We start from the raw sequence: 23,161 nt of genomic DNA on the forward strand, positions 1-23,161 counted from the left end.
GGCCTTTAACGTACGAACCCAATACCAGTTCGGGATCGTTACAAATTGAGTCCTTACATTAGTAAACCATTTTATATATTTTTTTTTATGGCAAAGCGAAAATGTGATTAATTTTTCTGACAATTTATTCAATTTCTTATAAAAAATTTCCTAAAATGTTACTTATTAAAAATCTGCTTTTGAATGCTATAATCAGGAATGGAAACAGATTTTGGTCAAGAAGGATCTGGTTTGGGACTTGGTACGATGGTATTGTTCAATCTTTGGCAAGTAATTCAAGTAATATGAAGTTTATGCACTTTTAGCAAAAGTGATTCAAGTAATATGAATGTTGATTTGTTGTGTGTGTGTGTGAGAGAGAGAGAGTTAAGAAAGAGAGAAACTTTTTATTTATAAAACTCTTGTACTGGTGGTGAAGGCTATTGGGTGTGGAAGAAGAAGAAGAAATTTCATCTAGATGGTCAAAATGGTGACCGTTGACAGGTTGTGCCCGTTAGGAGTTAGAAACATTCTAGGCTGGAAAAAAAAAAAAAAAAAACACGCAACGCTCTTTTTCCCACTTAGCTGAACTCAGTTGACCACAACCGAACTAAAAGTGTTAAAGCACGCAACGCTCCTGTCTTAAAGATTAATTAGAGTTACTGTATTTTAAATTCAACTATGTAGTTTTTTTCAACCACAAGTTGAAGATCATAATGATTTTATTAGTCAATAATATGGTCATGTGGATCAATCTAATTGAAGAATCTAAATTAAATTATGTAGTTAAATTTTAACTAACAAAAATAGAAACTTTTTTTTTCTCCCTTTACTCATACATATGGAAGTTTGTCATACTAGAAGCATATTATTGCTTTTAAGTTGATGCATAAGCATTTAATTCGTAAATGTTATAGTATCTGTGCTCTAGGTGTGTCTAATGGGTAGAGATACAAGAATTGTTGGTAAAGAGGCACTTGCTTCAACATCAATCTCAAGCTTCCCAGATGCAGATACAGTAGGAGAACTCCCTAGTATGCACAGTGACTGCATTACTTCCAAGTCCCTTCACCTAAACCAGATGGATCTCATGTGGTACTAGATATAGCAGGAGATCTGGCAGTGCGCCCAGCATCTCCACTTAAAATAAGCTGCAAAATCTTCGCTTCTAATGCCTACTACTTAATGTACTTAGAAAGCAGCTCGAAACCTTCCAGATACTGCCTTCGGTTGTATGATTCAGCCACAAAAACCTCAAGGGGACGGGCATTTGCGTCTGCCAGGTCTACCCTACCATTCCCTGTGGTGATGTTGTTCAGGTCCAAGAGGGAACGCAATTCCGCTATTGGGAAAGAAGAAGGTTTAGCAGCTGTTATGCCAAAAATAAGAAATGGGACATTTGCAAAGGCCTCATCAGAAAGTAGAGCGTTCAGCTCTTCTCTTGGCCCCAAAAATAGCTCCCTGTTCCTGGTATTAGCGTTCACAATGTACACAACTGCATCCATCTATAGAACAAAGATTTAAATGTATTAAGCAAAAATGAAATACTTATCAAGGATGATATCGTGATGAAGTAACACACAACGAGCATAACTCAAAACATTTTCCACTATGTTAGCCAATCAGGCAGCAATTAGCCAAATTCCCAATCCAGAATCCCAAGAGATATACAAGGAACAGTTTTTCGTTTTTAAAATTTTTTTTCCCACATTTCCCAGATGTTATTTAAAGCAATTAACAAGAAAGAATAATCAACATGTAAGATGTAGATGATGTACTAGTGAAATTATGAAATTCCATTTTTCAATGCAAAGGATCTGGAATGTAATATTTGACCTAGATAAATTTGGTAGGATGACAAAGAGAATGAATTTTGTATGTTGAGACACTATTAACAGACCTTCTAAAACAAAATGTGCTATTACCGAACTCCCATGATCAAGGTTTGCTTCTCATGAATCAAATATAAACATGGAATCGTCTGCCCGGGATTATGAAGGCGAAAGTATTTATGGTCAGGCGTAACACAAGCAAAAACAATTTCACATGCAGCTGGTGTTCAGTTGAGCTACCAAAGCTCAAGAATATGGGACACAAATTAATGAAAGTTAATAAATGTAGATATATAAGAGCACCAAAATTCTCATTTGCTTAGTACATTGGTTACAGTTTAGCCAGATCAGTTAAAAATATACAATGCTAACTTTTCCATTCTAAACCAAAATATTCAGTGTTGCCAGATTTCTGGCATATCCAGTCACAACTCAAAGTTTTTCATGGTTCAACTTCTGCTGAATCTGAATTCAGCCTACTAGCAAAATCTAGGCACGATCATGTAAGTCATGTTCCCTATCAGTCCACATTGAATCAAAAAATGGAATCCACATTAATTAAATAAAATAAGGACTAAGACGCAAAGGATTCCATTAAACTAAAACAGAGAGTACATCAGATAAAACAGCCTGGTCTAACACAGCAAGAGAGTTAGAACTAGGTTACCCCAAAACATGCAAGCTTTCTCAAGAGTAAATAAGAAATCTAAATGACAATCACATATTCACAATATCATCATATTGCACAAATCATTAACTAGATATTCTCAACAATGATAGTTGATAGATTGAGAAACATACCTTGGCACAGTAGTCTCTCCAAACTCTACGAGCTATGGAATGTTCTCCTAAATCAAAGAAGTTAAACTTGATTCCCCCAATACTAGACACACATGATGTCAAATACTGTGATTGCATATTCTCATTCCCAAGTATGCTCTGCAATATTCACTCACCAACACCCACAACAAACAATATCAAGTCAATGGTAGTCAAGTTAAACAAAAAACCAAGTCACCATTTGTTCACTAAGAATCAAATTTAAATAAATAAATAAAAGAAGCTTTATCAGTATTAAGTTTCAGTTTTAAAATTCTCACATACACTAATAATAATAACTGTTTTGCACCAGATAAGTTTACACTCGTCCTTTTTGTCCCGCTTTACATCCTCATGAATTATTGACCCAAGAAATCAAACTCACTTGGTTTCTCTTTGGCATCAAGTTCTTACCTTTTACAACCCTATTTGATTCTCATTTTACTAATTTCACACTCTGCTTAACCTAAAACCTCTATCACTATTTTTGGTTCGAGGGTAGTGGGAGGGAAAGGAAAGGAAGTAGAGGAAAGTAAAAGGAAGGGAGGGATTCATGTTCCTCCCTGGGCCACCAATTTCTTTCCTCCCAAGTTGGGAGGAAATGGAGAGAGAAGAAAGGGCTTATGGATGGGATCAATCAATAAGCTATTTCCTTTCTCTTACTTTCTTAATATAAACCAAACACTTGAGAAGATAACTTCTTTCCTTTCTCTTCCACTTCCTCTTCTCCCCTCCCCTTCCTTGTTTTTGTCAAACACAGTTTTAAAAATTCTGAACCCCTCTAGATTTCCAAGTTCCAACTATGTATTAGCTGCTAGTCTAGTTGCATTTATTACAACTATATCATATGCCCAAAAACATAATCTACTAAAACTATCCTCTGCCCAAAAAAAAAACTACTATATTATCTTCCTTATTTCAATTTTTCACAATAGAATTATAGAACCACAATTTCATTTTCAGTGAAAAAGCCAAAAAAAAAAAAAAATCAAACTTCCTTAACTTTTTCTCAGGGAAAAAAAAATAATAATAGGAAAATATTTCAGGAGAGTTACCTCATCAAAGAGTTTCAAAATCACTGACTTTTTATAGGCCATATCCTGGCCTAAGAACAGGACTTTGGCCACCTTTGGTTTGAAGGGATAAAATTCGCCTAGCTTTTCTCAGAGGAAAAAAAAAACACTAATAAACACAAAGCTTTAAAAATTAGCAAAATGCTTAAGAACTAAAAAGAGAGAGAGAAAGGTACCTCAATGTTGAAGAAATAAGAGAAACATAGATTCACCAAGTACACTAAAATATAAGGCCAGACTTGAAAGAGGAAATGAGAGTACCAATTCAGCAAATTCAATAAAAGAAAGGGCAAAGCTTGAGCTCTGTTGGGCAAAACCATCCTTCTTTCTTTCTTTCTCTTGTCTGTTTTCTGTATCTCTGTGAGAGAGAGAGAGAGTGAGAGAAAGAAAAGGAGAGGGAAAAAAAGGCTATGACTTTGTTCAGTTGTTGTATGTCAGAGAGAGAGAGAGAGAGAGAAGACCGTGACTTTGTTCTGATTGGTGGATCCTAAGCAACTTTTTTACAACAATTCTCCTTAAACAATTCCATTTGCCACACCTTTTACCGCGTGATTAATAAATAATTACTTTAACATTGGTTAATAAATTATTTTTAGAAACTTTTTTATTAAAAATTTTTTTTGACAGTTATTTATAATACTCGTTAAAATGATATTAAAATATTTCTAAAATAGTCTTTTAACAAATTCCTTGAAACCATCTAATATTATTTTAAAAAATGCTAACGGATATTCTTAGAAAACAACCTACGCTCGTTAGCATGATCCCATTACATTTTCTTCACTATTTACAATTAATTATCTCATAATGAGAAAAATCTTCTACACCTGTATATTCTGTAATTTTGTCATTTTGAGTGCTACCATACATACATATGGGAAGAAATTTGGCTATCACACATTTCACACCGGTGTTACTCAAAACTCAGTGTGATTTATATCCTTACATGTCTTGCCAAAACTCTCTGGATACTGTATCCCATGCACTCCAATTATTACTTATCAAAAATCTGTTTTTGAATACTATAATCACGTACGGAAACAGATTTTGATCAAGAAGAATCTGGTTTGGGACTTGGTATGATGGTATCATTCAAACTTTGGTAACTAATTCAAGTAATATGAAGTTAATGCACTTAGCAAAAGTGATTCAAGTAATATGATTGTTGCTTTGGTTTGTTATTGTCCAATCTTTGCAGATAGTCAAGGTCTTTCTGTTTTATACTTTATTTGGTTCGGAAAGCAAAAGTGAAGCCAAGTTTACTTCCAACATATAAAGTACTTCCGGAAATAACAACAGGTAACCTCAATTTGGGAAATGATGAAGTATATTATTGCTTTTAAGCAGATACATAAGCATTTAATTAGTAAAAGTTATAGCATCTGTGCTCTAGGTGTGTCTAAAGGGTAGAGATATAAGTATTGTTGGTAAAGAGCCTGCTGAAGGAGGCACTTGCTTCAACATCAATCTCAAGCTTCCCAAATGGAGACACAGAAGAACTCCCAAGTATGCTCAGTGATTGTCCTCTCCAAACGGATTTCAATCTTTTGCATTACTTCAAGTCCCTTCACCTAAACCAGATGGATATCATGTGCTACTACTTCTTATAGCAGGTGATCAACTCACCTAAACCAGATGGATCTCATGTGGTAGTTGTTATAGCAGGCGATCAACTCGCATAGTCAAGAATTGAACTGGCAGAGCGCCCAGCATCTCCACTTGAAATAAGATGTGAAATCTTCACTTGTAATGCCTACTACTTAATGTACTTAGAAAGCCACTTGAAACCATCCAGATACTGCTTTTTGTTGTATGATTCAGCCACAAAAACCTCAAGGGGGCGGGCATTTGCGACTGCCAGGTCTACCCTACCCTTCCCTGTGGTGATGTTGGTCAGGTCCAAGAGGGAACACAATTCCTCTTCTGGGCAAGAAGAAGGTTCAGCAGTTATGAAAAAAATAAGAAATGGGACATTTGCAAAGGCCTCATCAGAAAGTAGAGCGTTCAGCTCTTTGCTTGGCACTGAAAATTGCAGCTCTTCTCTTGGCCCTGAAAATTGCTCTCTGGTCTTGGTATTAGCATTCACAATGTACACAACTGCATCCATCTACAGAACAAAGATTGAAATGTATTTATCAAAAATGCAATACTTAAGAAGGAAGATATCACCGTGGAGCAACACATAATGACAAGCACAACTCGAAACATAGCCACTTTATTAGGCAATCAGGCAGCAATTTGCCAAATTCCCACCCAGAACCTCAAGATATATTTAAGGATCACTTTTTCTTTCTTTCACATTTCCCAGATGTTATTTAAAACAACTAACAAGAAACAAGGGCTAAACAAGAAAGAATAATTAACATGTAAGAGGTAAATGATGTCCTAGTAAAATTATGAAATTCCATATTTTAATGCAAGAGATCTGCATTGTAATATTTGAACTACATAAACTAGGTAGAATGACAGAGAGAATGAGTTATGCATGTTGAGACACTATTGGCAGACCTAGCAACAATATCGGCAAAATCCCATGATCAATGTTTTCCCACGAATCAGACATAAAAACAAAAAGGTTTTCCAAGGATTATGAAGGCAAAATTATATTAAGATTTAGGTTCAGGCAGTAACATAAGCAAAAACAAATTGAACAGGCCACTGGTGTTCAGTTGGGATAGCAAAGCTCAAGCTTATAGGACAGTGACACATAGAAGAAGTTAATAACTGTAGATATATAAGAGCACCAAAATTCTCATTTTCTTAAAAATATAACAATACTATCAAATTTATGGCATATACAGTCACAACTCAAAGTTTACCATGGTTCAAATCGGGGAGAATTCTAGCATTACCTAGTCACAATCATGTAATTCATGTTCTCTATTAGTCAAAATTGAATCAAGAAAAAAAAAAGGACTTAGACAGAAGGATTCCATTAAACAGAAACAGATACTAAGTGCATCAGATAAAACAGCCAGGTCTAAGTCTAACAGAGCAATATGGTTTTTTATTTTTTTTGGAGGGGGATAATCAACAAGAGGGTTAGAGCTAGGCTACCCCAAAACATGCAAGAATTCTCAAGAGTAAATATGAAATTAGAACTAAAATCACAATATCTACGTAGATATTGTACTTATCATTAACTTAATATTCTCATCAAACAAAATTGATAGATTGAGAAATGTACCTTGGCAGAGTAGTCTCTCCAAACTCTACGAGCTATCCAGTGGCTTCCTAAATCATAAAAGTTAAACTTGATTTTCCCAATACAAGATACCCATGATGTCAAATACGGCGCTCGTGTAGTATTTGATGACATCTCATTTCTAGATATGCTCTGCCTCTGCAATTTTCATTCATCAATGTTAGAGATATATTAGCCCATTAGCATAGGCCCAAACCTAATTCTACTTTGCGTGCAAGCCAAGTCTCCTATTTGTACTAGAAATCTATTAGTCTAAGATTTAGTCTACTATATATACATATGTTATAATTCATTGTAACGTAGGATTTGTACTACACTCTAATATGTTATTGATGTAGCCTTTTAGGGTTTTCTCCGTGGATGTAGACCGTTAGGTTAAACCACGTAACTCTCGTGTGTTACTGTGTTTTATATGCTTTTGCTTTCGCATCCATACTAGCATATTCAACATGGTGTATCAATGCTAATATTTAACAATCAATACCCACAAAAAAGAATACGAAGTCAATGGTAATCAAATTAAACAAAACATCAACCCACCATTTGTTTGCTGAGAATCAAAATCAAACCAAAAAAGAAAGAAAAAGAGAAGCTTTTTCATAATTAAATTTTGGCTTTAAAGCTCAAAAATATCACATTCATCACTAACACAAGAACTGTTTTGAGAAAAAGAGTAGGTGCACCACTCGGTTTTTTGCTCTCTCTACACCTTTAACTAATGTAACACTTTATGCACTCTCTTAACCTAAAACCTTTATATTCTGTATGTCTTTAGATTGTCAACTAGATCTTAGTTGATTGACTAGTTTCATCTACTAAAACTATATCCTTTGCAAAAGGCATAATCAATCAAAATTATATAGCCTATAGAAAGTATACAACAACTACTTTATCTAGCTTCTTCCTCCTACTTATTATTTTCTTTACTAGCATTTAATTTTTCATAATAGAACCAAAATCCCATTTTCAATGAAAAACAAAATCGAAACTTTTGGGCTTATTGGCCGACCCTAACAGGATCTATAGCCGATCTCAAAATTCCCAAATTTTGGCACTAAACTTGATAGTTGTTGTTGGACTAGGTTCTTTAACCATCACCGCAACCTATTCTCAGCTCCAAAAATAAAATAATAAAAAAAAAATTATGATTTCCTTTACTTTTAAAGAGATAGGTACCTCATCTCCTGAGCCAAGAAAAAAAAAAAAGCAAAGGAGAGAGAGAGAAGTACCAAATCTGAGAGGCTCAAAATCACAGACTGTTTGTAGATCATATCCTGGCCTAAGAACAAGATGTTGGCTTCCTTTGGTTTGAAGGGGTAAAAGGTGCTCAGCTTTTCTCATGGAAAAAAAAAACAGAGAGAAATTAACACCAAACTTTAAGAATGAGCAAAATGCATAATAAGAAATGAGGGAGAGAGAGAGAGAGAGAGAGGCACCTCAATGTTGAAGACATGGACAAACCATTGATTCAGCAAATACAATAAAACATAAGGCAAGACTTGAACCCAATTGATCAAAATCATCCTTTCTTTTCTTTTCTTTTCTTTTCTTTTCTTTTCTTTGTTGCGTGTGTGTGTAAGAGAGGTCAGAAAGATAGAGACTTTGTGAGTTTATTTATAAAAACACTAGTACTGGTGGTGAAGGCTATGGTGTGGAAGAAGAGGAATTTCTTCTAGGTAGTCAAAATGGTGACCGTTGACAGGTTGTGCCCGTTTGGAGTTGGGAACATTCTAGACTAGAAAAAAAAAGCGCCAAAAACACAGCTCAAGTGCCTCTCTGTTGACCACAACCTAAGTAAAAGTGTTAAAAACACGCAACACTCTTGTCTTAAAAAATAATTAGATTAACTGTATTTTAAATTCAACTATGTAGTTTTTTTCAACTACAACAAGTTGAAGATCATAATGATTTTATTAGTCAATAATATAGTCATGTGGATCAATCTAATTGAAGAATCTAAATTAAATTATTATTATTTTTAAAATGTAGTTAAATTTTAACTAACAAAAATAGAAACTTTTTTTGTAAGTTTGTATATTTCATCCAAAAGTAAATGAGAAAATACAATGCCATTGCTCATTTCACCTTAAAATTTTTTTTTTTTTTTAAAAGACCGAATTTGCTATGTTAAATTGTTAATGCTGATTTCAAGTTTTCAACTAATAAATTCTTATTATTAAATATTTAAAAAAAAAAAAAAAAAAGAGTGAACAACCCTTCAACCCCAAATTTTCCTTCCGTTTAATGAATCAACCTTGGCATTATCTAAATTAAATTTTTAATTCATAGTGAACAATTACTACACGGATTGGCCCCATTCCCTAACCTTAACAGGACGCGTTTGCTTGCCAATAGAATATGCCATTAGAATATTCTCTTTGAATGTTCTCTTGGATTTGGGTTGGAAAGCCTGAACATTTCATGGTTGGTGTGTTATGCTGTATTATTACTTATGGACTAAGATTTCTAGAATTTTTACGTTAATTTCAGGATAAAATGCAAAACTCATATTCTATATTTTATCAAAATTCATTTTATTTTTTTAACTTTACTTTTATTTATTTAAATTTTCCATGTTTTAAGATTATTCATTTAAGGCATCTTCATCAACTTATGTTAAATGTTACAGTTAATTATTCAAATTTTTAATTTTTTTTTTCAATTTTTTTATTTAAAAAATTCAATTAATGATTGAAAAATATTTGAAGTTTATGGAGAGGCATTGATTGGATCAACTTAAAATTTTAAGGGATTGAAATGAATAAAAGCAAAGTTAGATGACTGAAATGAATTATGGTAAAATTAAAAGATAGTTTTTGTATTTTAACCATAATTTTAAAGTAAAGTTTCTAAAATTTTATTTATTTATATTGAAATAAGTAGATTAGATTTTATTATTATAGGATAAATTAATATTGACCATTTTGATGATACGGTAAAATCCATATCCAATCATTTCAAAATGAATTAGATAAGAATTTTAAAACTTGTAATGCCTTTTCATGCTGTGATTCTTTTCCATTGCATTGTATTGTCTGGTAGGGAATTTTTATCAAGCAGTTGTTCTTTTATTAAGCTTTCCATTATATTGTAACTTCTTTTCGATTCTAGCAAGTGATAGATAAGGAATGGTGTTTAGAGAATCACCCTAAAAGATGACGAACTTTAACAAAGGAATGGCTACAGTACTATTCAAGGGTTTTTTTTACAATGGATGTAGTTGTTTTTTAATACTGTAACTCTTGCACTCCCATTAGTGCTTATTAGAAATCTCTTTTTAGTTTCTATAATCAAGTTACAGAAATAGCTTTTGATCAAGAAGGATCTGGTTTGGGACTTGGTATTGTTCGATCAATCATTGGTAAGAGAAGGGCCAATCTTTGGAAGTTAATGTTTGCTTTGGGTTTTTGTTGTCCAATCTTTATAAATAGTTAAGGTCTTTCTGTTTATTTTCTTTTGAAAGCAAAAGTGAAGCTAGGTTTACTTCCTACTCCCAAGGAGATATGATTATAAATTACTTTCAGAATTGGAAAAAGGAAACCTCAATCCAGAAATGACGAAATGTGTATTTGGCAACCGATTAAAAATTAGTTTTTTTGTGTAAATTATCTACTGTTTGCGAATCTCTTACTACTTTTTGTTTTTACTTTATTTCAAGTAATCTAACTTTCAGCTTTTTGAAATAAGCTAGTGGAAATAAGCAATTTCCAAATGCATACAAAGTATATTATTGCTTTGAAGTTGATACATATATGTCCTTTATCTAATTTGTTGTGAAAATAATTTATTTACATAATATTCAAAAAGAGAGAAGAAAAATAGACACAAAAAATTTATGTAGTTTAGCAATATGCCTACATCTATGAACATCAACAAAATAAAGTGTTACTATAAAATAAGAATATTATAATAGTAACACAGTAACACTCTTACAAAGACCAAAACCTCAAATACGCCTTTTAACTCCCTTCCAGAAAGAATAGAGAACACCCTATTTAATATGCTCTTGAGCTTGCAGAACCACTCTTTCTCGCACTTGTATTGTACAGCACACAATAACAGTACTCTCAATTGCAAGTGGGATTCAGTCAACTTTAGTTTGACCGACTTGGCTTATACTGGCTTGCAATTCAAGCCATAAGAGTAATAGCTATACAACAAATCTTCGCATTGGCCTAAATTGATAAAGTGTCACAAACAAACTCCTCCATCGCCACCACTTTATCTCTTAGAGTTATCACAAGCTGCAAACACTGAATAAGTCCAAGCAATGCCTGAACTTGCATGTTAGAACCGGCTTTGTCAACATATCAGTTGTGTTCTCCAAAGTGTGAATCTTCTTAAGAACAATGTCTCTTGTAGCAATCATCTCCCTTATTGTGTGGAACCTTATAGCAATACGATTTGTCCAAGTATGATAAACCCAATGCTTTGCCAAATAAATGGCACTCAACTAAACACCACCTTATTTCAAACCAAGCTCTCTAATTAGTCCCTTCAACCACAGTACTTCTTTTGTAGATTCAATAGTAGACATGGTGACTATGGATTGTATACGAGACCTTTAAAATGTATTCAATTTTTTATCATCCTTCGGCCCCTGACTATAGACAATCTAAAGTGATTTGCCAATGGAATGCTTATAGGATTAGTACATTGCATGTGGAATTTTTCAAGAACCTTTGTAACGTAGTTCATTTGATACCTCTTGTTATTTGCCCAACAAGTGACATCAGAGCTTTAAGGTAGTGTGCAACAAGAGTGGTGAGGTGTTCAGGGTCCTTCCTAGCGGTGACAGAGCAAGTCTAAAGGAATTACACAAATGATATGGAGAAATGCCTAACAAAGGAGTATTGCTATTGGTGCTAGATCACGATGAAGCGTGTAGTTCCAAAAGACATGGATGTGTGAGCCAATTCCCATAGATAAGTGTGTGGGGTTAACACATGGTTCCCATGGATGGCGTACAAGAGGTTCACAGATGATGTGTTGGTGATAGAAAAAACTTATAAGCAAAGGAGAGTGAGTAGGACTTGTTCATAGTCTACAAAGTGGCAAAGAGTCAAAGACTCATGCATGAGAGGAAAATTGTTGGGAAGACACGTGTGAGTGAAGTTTTATATTAAATAAAAATAAAAATAACAAGAGGGAGTGATTTTTTTTTTTCTTTTTTGGTTGAATAATTTAATATCATATAGTTGGGCCTAAACTTATAAATTTAAGTCTTTTGAGTTAAATTGTATCCCTCTATGTTATATTAACTAGTCAATTAGAAGCTGCTCAAGTTTTCTCCCTCAACCTAATCTAGTCTAATCTAATCCAATCATCAATACATATATAAAAACAGAGACTTCATATGGGAGTACATGAGGTTATGCCATGTGACGCTCTAATTTTGCATTTAGCTTTTTTTACCTCTTTTCATTATTATTATTATTATTTTTTTGTTACCCAGAATATCACATTAACTTATTTTTACTGTTACCTCATTAATTGACTAAGTTTACACCACAACTTTCTTTTTTCTTTATGTCTTTTAGCATACCCACCATTTTAGTATTAAAAACAAAAGCACAAAAAAAAAAAAAAATTAAGGACTAATATAACTAACCCAATAAGGTACTAGGGAGAGATAGAGAGACACAAATATATTTTTGATTGTTAAATGAAACGCACTATTTCACAATTATCAAAATAAAAAATTTGAGATTGACAAAGTATTTGTAAGAGAGAGAAAGAAATGAATCTGAGGGGCCACCACCATCGTCATGTTGGCTAGCCTCCCACCACCACCATGCTAGTTGGCCTCCCACCACCATCAAGCCGGTGAAACCTCTACGGTTTTTTTTTTTTGGTTAATTCTTACCATGAACTCATTACTAACAAAATTCTATAACAGTTATGCTATAATATATGTATAAAATTCTCAAAACCATTAGTAGAATGTGATGTTTATAAGAATTGTAGCAAAAGTGCATTACCTGAACTATGCTAATCTTATTTAAATGGTTAAAAATTAACAATTTTTATTGAGATCATAGTCCTAGGGACAAAATTCAAGGGTTAAGTTCTTTTGTTTTTGTATAGATAAATTGCCAATGGTAAAGCGTAATGCTCTAAGGGCCTGTTTGGATTGGGAGGAGAAGGAGAGGGAGTGGAGGAAAGTAGAGTAGAGTTGGCTGAAAATAGGCTAATTTTAGGCCAAATCTACTCTACTCCCCATCCCTCTCCTTCAATCCAAACGGACTATAAAATATTGAAAGATAATCACAAGCAGCATATGCAATTAGTGCTTTCCTAAGTCCAACACATTCTTTCTTCTATTTTAATTTGCCCTATCAAAATCAATGCTTCCCCTATTTAACTACAAGTGAGTTAGTGCTTCCTTTTTGTTTTATTGCAATCATTCATAATTTGCAGAGCTAAAGATAAAAATTATGTTAATGAAAAAAAAAAAAAAAAAAAAAAAAAAAGACCTCATGAGAGTGCACGAGGTCTTGCTATATGGTATTCTAATTTTATATTTAACATTTTTTTTTTACTTTTTTTATTAAGTATTTTTTACTGTTATCCAAAAGTTTACATTAACTTATATTTAACTGTTATCTCATTAATCTCCCATTGATTGTCTTAGCTTATACCACACATTTCTTTCTTTTTCATGTCTTTTAGCATACCCACCATTTTAGTATTAAAAAACAATTTAAGGACTAATACTAATAACTAACCAAATAAGGCACCAGGGAAAGATAGAGAAACACGAAAATGTTGTGGACAGTTAAATGAAACACATTGTTTCACTATTACCAAAATAAAAGACCTAAGTTTGACGAAGCATTTGTAAGAGAGGGAAAGAGGGGCCACTATCTCTTTCATATTGGCCTCCCCCACCATCAAGTTGTCGAAATCTCTATAGGTAATTTTTTTTACCATAGTTTAAAATCATTTATATAACACACGCATATGCACTTGCTCACACCATCTCTTAATGTCGCATTATCGATGAGTGGAAGGCAGCGAGAGAGTTGGGCATATTTTCATTTCATAATATGCAATCTGTGAACACAACACAGATTAGTTGATTTTCATGGTCTTGTTACTTTTTTGTATTTATTTTTGGTCTCATGATTTAAAAAGAAAAATTAAACTTACGTTGAGAAGGTTATAAATTTGCAATGAAGTTACTAAACTAATTTTTAATATTTCAAAATGTATATATTTCTTTACTCAAGTTTAGATTATTTTTTCATTTTAATATATGTATAATATTCTCCAAAAACGTCTTACTAGTTTTATATACAATTATGAAAACCTGTGCTAAAATTCTTCCATTTGTCAAAGTTTAAGCACCCATTACGTGACATGTGGCAGCTTCAACATGTCAAGTTATAATACCTACACTTTAGGTTTATGAGTCCACGTGTACTTTGTGTCAAAAGATTTAAATTTAGTCTTTAATGTACATTATTAAATTACTACTAAAGAATTTGAATTTTTAAATGGGTAGAATAGAATATAATGTGTCATAAATTACACTCATAAATTATCCACTATTAGCCCTTTTGGATATACACCACTGTAAGTTTTTTTAAAAAATTTTCTCCCCTCTCTCCGTGTGTGCATGTTAAAAAAATACTTAGGATCCACTTGGATATAGCTTATTTTGCTGAAAATTGAAAACACTATAGCAAAATAATTTTTAAATATGTAAATAGTGTCGTAGGACCTATTTTTCATGAAAAAGTTGTTGAAAAAGAGGTTTGTGAGTCCCGTAAACAGTGCATAGGACCCACTAGTGTGACACCACCGCCACAAAATGCTCAAAAAAAAAAAAAAAAAAAAGGAAATGCGCAGATACAGACACATTCCTTTTCATCCGTATCCAAACCCAGCTTTAATATTCTCAAAAAAAAAAAAAATAACAATAAATAAATAAATTATCCACTATTAAAGGTAGCCGACTTTTTATTTCTTTTCCTTGTAAAGAAGTCTACATATGAATATATGATTTTGTTCACCATGTAGGAATTTCTTTCCAACCTTTTGTCAAAAAAAAAAAAAAAAAACGTGTAGAAAAGAAATTAATTGTTTTTTTTTTAATCTTTTCTCTCTCTCCCTTAATTGTTAATCTCTCCAATAAATAAGAATATTATCTAGACATTTCATTACGTATACATACTTATAAAGAAAAGCTGTGGAGCCCTTTATAGTAATCAGCCTTAAAGGTAGCTTTAATTTAAGTAGACTTTCTTTTTTCTTTTTTTGGGAGAAGGAATTTAAGTAGACTTTGGTTGTGCCTTTAAGTCCAGATTTGTTGTGCTAAGCTTGCCCAAAAAAAAAAAAAAAAAAAAAAAAAAAAAAAAAAAAAAAGAGTTGGATGCTTTGGGCACACGAAATGTGAAAGTAAACAATGATTAAGTTTGATTCCTATGCTTGTGGAAAGAGTCTAAAGTTTGAAAAAATAAAAGCCAACAAAAGTCTATAAACAAACGCATAATAATAATAATAATAATAATAATGGATGCAACATGTTGTTGGTTGAGCTGGCATGTTACAAGTGATCCAGGTGACACGTGGCCAAGAGTTTATATCAACAATCTCTCTCTTTGAAATTCATAATTTTTGCTCTCTATTTGAAGCCATGTTTTGTGAATATCAAATACTATTTGTTCAAGACTTGGTAATTTCCGTTCTCAATATGAAGTTTTGATTTGTGTTAATTGGTTTTGGTTCAATGAGGAACAAAGATGAAGGTTGATTTGCACTTGAATTTTAGATTTTTCATCTAAAATTTTATTTTAAACATTAAGTTGTGTGACTAAACATTACTATTCCTTATTTGAGTTTACGGTGAAAAACAAGGAGATAGTAGAAGACAATTAGTAAAAAGAGCCAGCCGACTTTATCTTTACCGGAGTTTTTCACTCTAAAGAAAGCAATTCAAGCAGTGGCAATGATCAAAACTACATCCTTAGCATAGGGTTAAAAAAGATAAATGTTATTAATTAATGTTGAAAAAACTAAACTAGTTCCAAAAATAGGAAGCAAATTAATACAACAAAATCTATGATCCATCTCAACTTAGAGTGATTTTCCTATATAATTAGGGATTTAAATTTATTTTAATAATTTATTTCTATCTTGGAGTGCTAATATTGTTGCTAATTGCTTCATATGAAATTATTTTGATGTATCTTTTTTTTTTTTTATATGAATATTTTGAATAGATGGTGTCACATGTTTGAATATGATTTGTATATATATATATATATATATATATAATTTTTTTTTTTTTACAACCTACCTGCCATATTTGAAGAATAAATATGCCCTTAAATGTCTATCATTGACCTTTCAAATCCTACATTAAAGTTTTTGCCATCTTCCTTTCAGTTAAAATTATTATAAAATCTCTCATTTAAATTCTACATATAATTATGTATATATAATGCAAATTGATTCCTTATTCATCAAAAAAAAAAAAAAAAGAAGCAAATTGATTCCTCAAATCCCTCTTTAACATTTTACCATATACAGATATATCCAAAAATGGGCTACATATAATTATGTATATTTGATGCAAAATGGATTCCTCATTCCCCTCTTTTACATTTTACCAAACACAGATATATCCAAAAATGGGCAATAATATACCTTCTTTGAGGTTTAAAAAACGTTAAAGGCACAAACTTTTTTATGAACTGCAAAAGCTTTTTTATGAACTGTTGATAAAATGAGTTGGTTATTCTATAGAGATTAGTCAAGTTTGTAAAAATGTTATAAAATAGTTTATATAACTCATTTTCATTGTTATGAGCATTATCAAAGCAACATTTTTTTTTTCTTCAGTTTTGTTTAACGTTTCAGATCCTACCTCTTCTCAGGTTTTTTTTTTTTTTTTTTTTGGGTTCTCAATCAAACCTTTGTTTTCCTATCAATCTCTCTAAAGAAAAAAGACTCTTCGTTTCTCATCTTAAATAAAACCGTTACCATTAAACCCAGTCTCCACAGTTGTCAACACCTTTTCATCTTCTCCTAATGATTTTTACATAGAATTAGAAAGAAGAATGTGATGAACTTCAAAGATCTTGTGGAGAAATTGAAGTCAAGCTTGGTATGTTTTCTCTTGCTAACTACTTTTTTTTTGTTTGGAGAATGAATTCTCTAATATCTTTTGGTTTCCTTCGATTTGATTATATTAGTTGGCACTTGGCTATATGATGTTTCCAAAATGATTTTACTATTTAAATTTTATATGTTAATTATCCTTAATATATTGTTAAGTTGGTGCTAAATTAGTGAGTCGATTGAAAATTTGTAACAACAAATGAAGCAAAGAGATTTGAAAGTACTGAAAGTCTTTGTGATTTTACTAGAGAAAAATGAAGTGTATCATACTGACCTGAGAATACTTGAAAATTCTGATGTCCTAAAATGTGACAATGAATTTCCTAAATTCAAATTCAGTTATGCATATGATTGTACATTAATTTCTTTTTCTTCAAAACTTTGCTTGGTTAGAAAAAGTTTGGCTTAATGGGTATAGACTTATGAAGGTGCCGCGACTTTCCAGTTCCATGACAAAATGTTTTCCATTGTGTTTTGTCTTCTCATGGCACAAGTTGTTTATGAGGGCAGAATAGTCGATTTGAAATTAAAATTTTAAATAGTTAAATGTTAAAACATTTAACTTAATACCTAAATAATAACATATAATAATAATGTAGCCCTATTGATTAGTATGGATCTCATTCATGCAAAAATAAAAAATTTAGTATGGATCTCATGTGGTATTTGTTATAGCTAGCTAGCAGGCAATCAAAAATCAAGAATAATTTATCAGAAATTTAACTGACAGTGCACCCAGAATCTCTACATGAAACAGTCTTCACTTCTAATGCCCACTACTTGATGTACTGAGAAAGCCACTTGATTGCATCTTGATGCTGCTTTCTGTTGGATGGTTCAGCCACAAAAACCTCAAGGGGACGGGCATTTGTGCCAGCCTGCAGCTTTACCCTACCCTTCCCTGTGGTCTTGTCTGTCAGTCCCAAGAGGAAACACAATTCCTTTTCAGAGGGATAAGAAGGTTCTGGAGTTTCGCAAAAAATAAGGAGTGGAACATTTATAAAGTCCTCATCAGAGAGTAGATCATGCAGATCTTCTCTTGCCTCAGAAAATTGCTCCATGCTCGTATCAGCAGCATTCACAACGTACACAATTGCATCTCTCTACAAAACAAAGATTTAAATGCATATTACTTAACAACGAAGGTAGCACTTTTCACTTTTCACTTTGCTAGCCAGTAGCGAGCACAACTCAAAACACTTTTGGTAGCCAATCAGGCAGCAATTTTTGCCAAATTCCCAATCCAGAATGTCAATAGTGAGCACAACTCAAAACACTTTTCTTTTCTTTTCTTTTCTTTTTCTTTTTTTTTGGGTTTTCCATATTTCCCAAATGGTATTTAAAACAATTAACAAGAAAGTATAATCAACAGGTAAGATGTAGTAAGATGTAGATGATGTACTATTATAGTTATGAAATTCCATTTTTTAATGCAGGAGACCTGCATTGTAATATTTGAACTAGATAAATTCAGTAGAATGACAGAGAGAATGAGTATGTATGTTGAGTCACTATTGGCAGACCTAGGTGCTATCAGCGAACTCCCATGAATCAGATATAAACACAAAAAGGTTTGCCTAGGATTATGAAGTCAAGATTATATTAAGATTTAGGGTCAGGCAGTAACATAAGCAAAAACAAATTCAACAGGCCGCTAGTGTTCAGTTGGGATATAGCAAAGCTCAAGCATATGGGACATATATTAAAGAAAGTTAATAAAGGGGTGTTCGCAATGCAATGTGGTTTGGGGACATTTTTAGCACCGTACTTTGCAGTACGGTTTGGCCAAAACCATCATGACACCACACCTTAGTTTTGTGGTCACATGTGTGGACCGACAGTATGGTGTGGTGCGGCGTTCAAGGTGTAGTTTGGTCAATTTTAGGCTAATATATTTTTCAAGATGTCATGGACAATTACTTGTTTACTATTAATAACCATTACAATATGACTATAAGTTTCAAAAACATATATATAACATGTGTAACAAAAAAAGTAACTCAAATATATACAAGACGACAAAAGAAAATCCATGATGCAGTAAACTAAAAAGTACCACAAATATATACAAAAATAATCCATGATTGTAAACCATACACAATTATACATGTTAAACAAGTAAAACATGTAACTCAAAAATACTTAGCATGCAACAACCATAAGGTCCATAACAGTGTATTGTATACACAGCTAGTCATGTCTGCTAGTTTCAAGTTTCAGTTATCACAACCATAATGGAAACAAGTCTAAAGCAAGCATGAAATAAATTACAAACCCAAAACAAGTATTAAATTACAAACCCAACAAGAAATTGTTTAAATAAATATGAATGCAACAAAAAAAGTCCATCCATCCAATGCTATACTTGAGAGAGACTGAGAGTGGGTGAGACTTGAGAGAGACTAAGAGTGAATGAGGGTATTAGGAGAGAAGAGTGAGAGTGTGAGATGGAGAAGTGAATGAGGTTTTGAACTTTTGATTTTATATTTATCCAAAACAAAGCCATTTTATCATGAAACTAGAACGCACTCACACTAGGCTGGCCACTTACCATATGTATGTATACAAACACACATGGGAACGGTGCTGTTTTTTTATTATAAAATCGTGCACCACACCGCAACATGCGATGCATTTGACTATCACTTGTAGTGTAGTGCAGTGCAGTTACTCCATTTTGTGGGCAATTTTGATCAATTTGAGTGCCATCATGTAGTTTGAGCGGTTTGTTGAGCACCTAATTTTAGGGGTAGATATATAAGAGCACCAAAGCAGCAACATAATAAGGTTTTGACCGTTAGATTAAATCTCACTTCTGATATATCAAAGCAGTCTACATTACATGATTGGATTTACTATTCTCTTAGAATTGAGAGTTTATGTAAATAAAAGTCATGAGATTTATTATTCATTTAACAGTCATTAATAGAATAATAAATCTCACAGTGGTCTAGTTCAATATGTTTTATACACTTAAAACATATTAACATATCAACTAGAAGTCTCCACTTTCATGATCAAGACAAATCATCTTAGTTGATATGTTATAGTTTTCATAGATGAAATGTCCAATTTCATCACTAACTATGAACTAAGATTTTGAGTTTGCAAAAAACTTGTGATTTACATCTTCTGTGACTAAATCACATAAGTCAAATATTATGCATCTCAAGGACTATATGATAATGTCAAAATATTCGTGTTAAGCATTATTTGATAATAAAACAACTTTATTACTTATAATATAATGTCATACATAGTATTATATAATAGGATTTTAGGGCACTAATCCTAACACTACCTTGGCACAATAGTCTTTCCAAACTCTACAAGCTGTCCGAAGTTCTCCAAAATCAAATAAGTTAAACTTGATTCTCCCCATGCTAGACAGCCGTGAATATGGTGGTGTCTCTATTCCAAATATACCCTGCAATATTCACTCACATTTACAACAAAGAATATCTAGTCAATGGTAGTCAAGTTAAACAAAATGGCAAGTCATCATTTGTTCAACGAGGATCAAATCTAAGTAAATTAATAAAAGGAAGCTTTACCAAGAATCAAGTTTCAGTTTAAAAATTCTCACATTCACTAATGATAATAATAACTGTTTTGCGCCAGATAGGTGTACCGCTCGGCCTTTTTTCCAGCTTTACATTCTTTTGAATTATTGACCCAAGAAATCAAACTCACTTGGTTTTTCTTTGGCATCAAGGTTTTACCTTTTACAACCCTAATAGCTTCTATTTTTAGTAATGTCACACTCTACTTAACCTAAAACCTCTAACATTATGTTTGGTTTGAGGGAAAGTGGGGGGAAAGGAAAGGGAATCTATCGTATGGTTGAGATGAATTGAAGTAGAGGAAACTGGAAAGTAAAAGGGAGGGATTTATTTCCCTCCCCTGGGCCACCAATTTGGGAGAAAATGGAGAGACAAGAAGGGCGTGGGATCAATCAATGAGCTATTTCCTTTCACTTTCTTTCTTATTAAAAACCCAGATAACTTCTTTAATTTCACTTCCATAACTTTCTTTTCCCTCCATTGTTTTTGCCAAACACAGTGTTAAATTCTGAAGTCTGAACCCCTTTAGATTTCCTCTAGATTTCCAACTGGGTGTTAGCTGCTACTCTAGTTGCATTTATTACAACTATATCCTATTCCAAAAACACATAATCTACTATAACTATATCTTCTGCACACACACAAAAAAAGGAAAAAAAAAAAAGGAGAGTACCTCATCTTCATCTGAGAGATTCAAAATCACTGATCGTTTGTAGTCATCACTGCCTAGGAACAACAGATTGGCCGCCTTTGGTCTGAAGGGATAAAATTCGCCCAACTTCTCTCACCAAAAAAAAAAAAAAAAAATACTAATTAACAAAAAGCTTTACAAATGAGCAAAATGCTTAAGAAATTACAGATACTGAGAGAGAGAGAGAGAGAGAGAGAGAAAGCTACCTCAATCTTGAAGAAATGAGAGAACAATGGATCCAACAATAACAATAAAATATAAGGCCAGGCTAGATTGAAGAAATGAAAGTACCAATTCAGAAATTTCAATAAAATAAAGGGCAAAGCTTGAAACCAGTTCGGCAAATCCATCCTTCCTCCTTTTCTTTTCTGGTTTTGTGTCTCTGAGAGAGAGAGAGTGGGTGATGGAAAAGTTGCAGAGAAAAGCTTAGAGAGAGAAAGTGAGTAGTGGTGAATGGCGATGGGGAAGAGTGAAGAGAAAGCTACAACTTTCAGTTTCACACGTACAACTGCCTCACACGTTCGGACAGTCCACACTTGGAACTGCTAGTTTAGGTTTTTTTTTTTTTTTAACTTTTGAGACAACAAATTATCCAGCCAGCATACCATTTGACACACTTTTTATCACTTGGTTTATTGTGATAAGTGAATAATTACTTTCACATTAATCTATCACTTTTCCTTTACCACTTATAGATAATTGTCTCATAATTGTAATAAAAATGCTTGACACAAAAGTTGTGCTCCTAAATTTTCTCTCTTAATTGCAAAAATTGCTTTTTGTAGTGATGATTTTCTTGTTTCATTTACAATCCTATATAAAATAAATTGCAAATTATTTTCATAATTTAAAAAAATGTCTAATTTTATTTTAAAATTTTTTATTTAAAATTTATTGAGAACAATTATTCAGTCTCTTTTCTTTTGTTTGAATTTTGTTAATGTTAAAGGCATACATTAACCATCCATGTTTGAAAAAATTTTATAAAAAATTGAAAAAGCTGTCAAAACAGTTAATTACTCTTTTTATATTTCTATACAAAGTTTCATAAAATAGTTTAATAATATATGCCCTTACATGTTAATAAAGCCTTTTAAATATATATTAATTCTAGTATTTTAAACAAAAAAAAACATTATTTATGTTTTGGCCCTCCAACCTAGGGTATTATTATTATTATTTAAAAAAAAAAAAAAAACAACAAACACCCACACATAAGAGAGAGAAAAATGGTATTAGACAGTATACAATTGCTCTCAATAGATAAGAATGAGTTTTAACTCTAGTTCCAGTCTTGGAATAAAAATTAAAAAGTGAAAAGTAAAAAGAAAAAATAGCAATATTCTAGGATTGGAAGGATCCTAGTCCACATTTGACATTCCGCGCCAATCATCATCACATTCTATGTAACATGCTAATTTATTCGGTAGTACTTGTCTTGTCTTAAAGTTAAAACGACTTTTAAAGAGTGGAATATGATTGGTAGATACCCAAAACATTGAATGTGGTCAAAATTATTAAAAACTAGTACTAATAATTTGTCATTTATGGTAGCAACAGTGCCGACACATGATGCTTGAATCTAGGTAGACTTGAAAGGACCCCGTAGAAAATGGAAACCTTATCTAATAAATAAATATAAAAAATGTGCCGTTTTAGTACATTTACTTTTTATTTATGCTTTTTGATTGGCTGTTCGACATGTTTTATTCATTCACCATGTGGGTTTTTTCAGACATGTGATCCATTTGCTATCTCAATTCTTACACGTTACATCGCTGCAACGTACGTGGGCCCCACACCTTCTTTATCGTATAAACCAAACAAAATTATAATGATTTTTTTTTTTTTTTGGTTAAATGCATATATTT

The 23,161-nt window shown here is 32.5% G+C and overlaps 3 protein-coding genes across 6 annotated transcripts in view; all 3 read right to left on the reverse strand.

Moving 5' to 3' along the window:
• The window catches only part of LOC126716857 (GTP-binding protein SAR1A-like), a 73,060-nt gene extending 68,920 nt beyond the window's left edge, over window positions 1-4,140 (reverse strand). Inside the window, exons 1-4 of one of the 2 annotated variants that reach the window (XR_007652303.1) lie at window positions 3,880-4,140; window positions 3,686-3,787; window positions 2,613-2,750; window positions 1,052-1,484 (exon numbers count right to left, since the gene is read on the reverse strand). Coding sequence is in view for 1 of the 2 variants with exons in the window: in XM_050417866.1 (XP_050273823.1) it covers window positions 1,158-1,484; window positions 2,613-2,750; window positions 3,686-3,787; window positions 3,880-4,023 (711 nt within the window). In the remaining variant the exon portion in view is untranslated. Of the gene's footprint in view, window positions 1-815; window positions 1,485-2,612; window positions 2,751-3,685; window positions 3,788-3,879 lie in introns of those variants that run through there. The other variant, XM_050417866.1, reaches the window with a different exon arrangement.
• An 872-nt stretch (window positions 4,141-5,012) lies between these two features.
• LOC126716860 (GTP-binding protein SAR1A-like) lies at window positions 5,013-8,592 on the reverse strand. Its single transcript, XM_050417867.1, has 4 exons — window positions 8,345-8,592; window positions 8,138-8,239; window positions 6,891-7,046; window positions 5,013-5,810 (listed from the first exon to the last, which is right to left on the reverse strand). Exons 1-4 carry the CDS (start codon window positions 8,429-8,431, stop codon window positions 5,460-5,462), a joined length of 696 nt encoding a protein of 231 aa, XP_050273824.1. The 5' UTR covers window positions 8,432-8,592; the 3' UTR covers window positions 5,013-5,459.
• A 9,132-nt stretch (window positions 8,593-17,724) lies between these two features.
• On the reverse strand, window positions 17,725-21,787 carry LOC126716865 (GTP-binding protein SAR2-like). Of its 3 annotated transcripts, none has more exons than XM_050417873.1 (4): window positions 21,497-21,769; window positions 21,273-21,377; window positions 20,338-20,463; window positions 17,725-18,139 (listed from the first exon to the last, which is right to left on the reverse strand). In XM_050417873.1, exons 1-4 carry the CDS (start codon window positions 21,638-21,640, stop codon window positions 17,813-17,815), a joined length of 702 nt encoding a protein of 233 aa, XP_050273830.1. In that variant the 5' UTR covers window positions 21,641-21,769; the 3' UTR covers window positions 17,725-17,812. The 3 variants fall into 3 exon arrangements, with proteins under 3 accessions (XP_050273830.1, XP_050273832.1, XP_050273831.1); XM_050417874.1 differs by lacking the exon at window positions 17,725-18,139 and adding an exon at window positions 18,237-19,773 and having other exon boundaries at window positions 21,497-21,787; XM_050417875.1 differs by lacking the exon at window positions 20,338-20,463 and having other exon boundaries at window positions 21,497-21,778.
• Window positions 21,788-23,161: the final 1,374 nt, after the last annotated feature.

The sequence above is a fragment of the Quercus robur genome, chromosome 3 (assembly GCF_932294415.1).
Source record: "Quercus robur chromosome 3, dhQueRobu3.1, whole genome shotgun sequence".
Taxonomy (NCBI): Eukaryota; Viridiplantae; Streptophyta; class Magnoliopsida; order Fagales; family Fagaceae; genus Quercus; species Quercus robur.

What these genes read in the sequence shown, in the direction of transcription:
- LOC126716860 (XM_050417867.1), bottom strand. Translation starts at nt 8,431, where the DNA reads ATGATTTTGATCAATTGGGTTCAAGTCTTGCCTTATGTTTTATTGTAT. An exon ending in TCCATGTCTTCAACATTGAG is followed by an intron (nt 8,240 to 8,344) that starts GTGCCTCTCTCT and finishes CCATGAGAAAAG; the next exon opens with CTGAGCACCTTTTACCCCTT. An exon ending in GGAGAGACTACTCTGCCAAG is followed by an intron (nt 5,811 to 6,890) that starts GTACATTTCTCA and finishes TTTGTTCTGTAG; the next exon opens with ATGGATGCAGTTGTGTACAT.
- LOC126716865 (XM_050417873.1), bottom strand. Translation starts at nt 21,640, where the DNA reads ATGGATTTGCCGAACTGGTTTCAAGCTTTGCCCTTTATTTTATTGAAA. An exon ending in CTCATTTCTTCAAGATTGAG is followed by an intron (nt 21,378 to 21,496) that starts GTAGCTTTCTCT and finishes TGGTGAGAGAAG; the next exon opens with TTGGGCGAATTTTATCCCTT. An exon ending in GGAAAGACTATTGTGCCAAG is followed by an intron (nt 18,140 to 20,337) that starts GTAGTGTTAGGA and finishes TTTGTTTTGTAG; the next exon opens with AGAGATGCAATTGTGTACGT.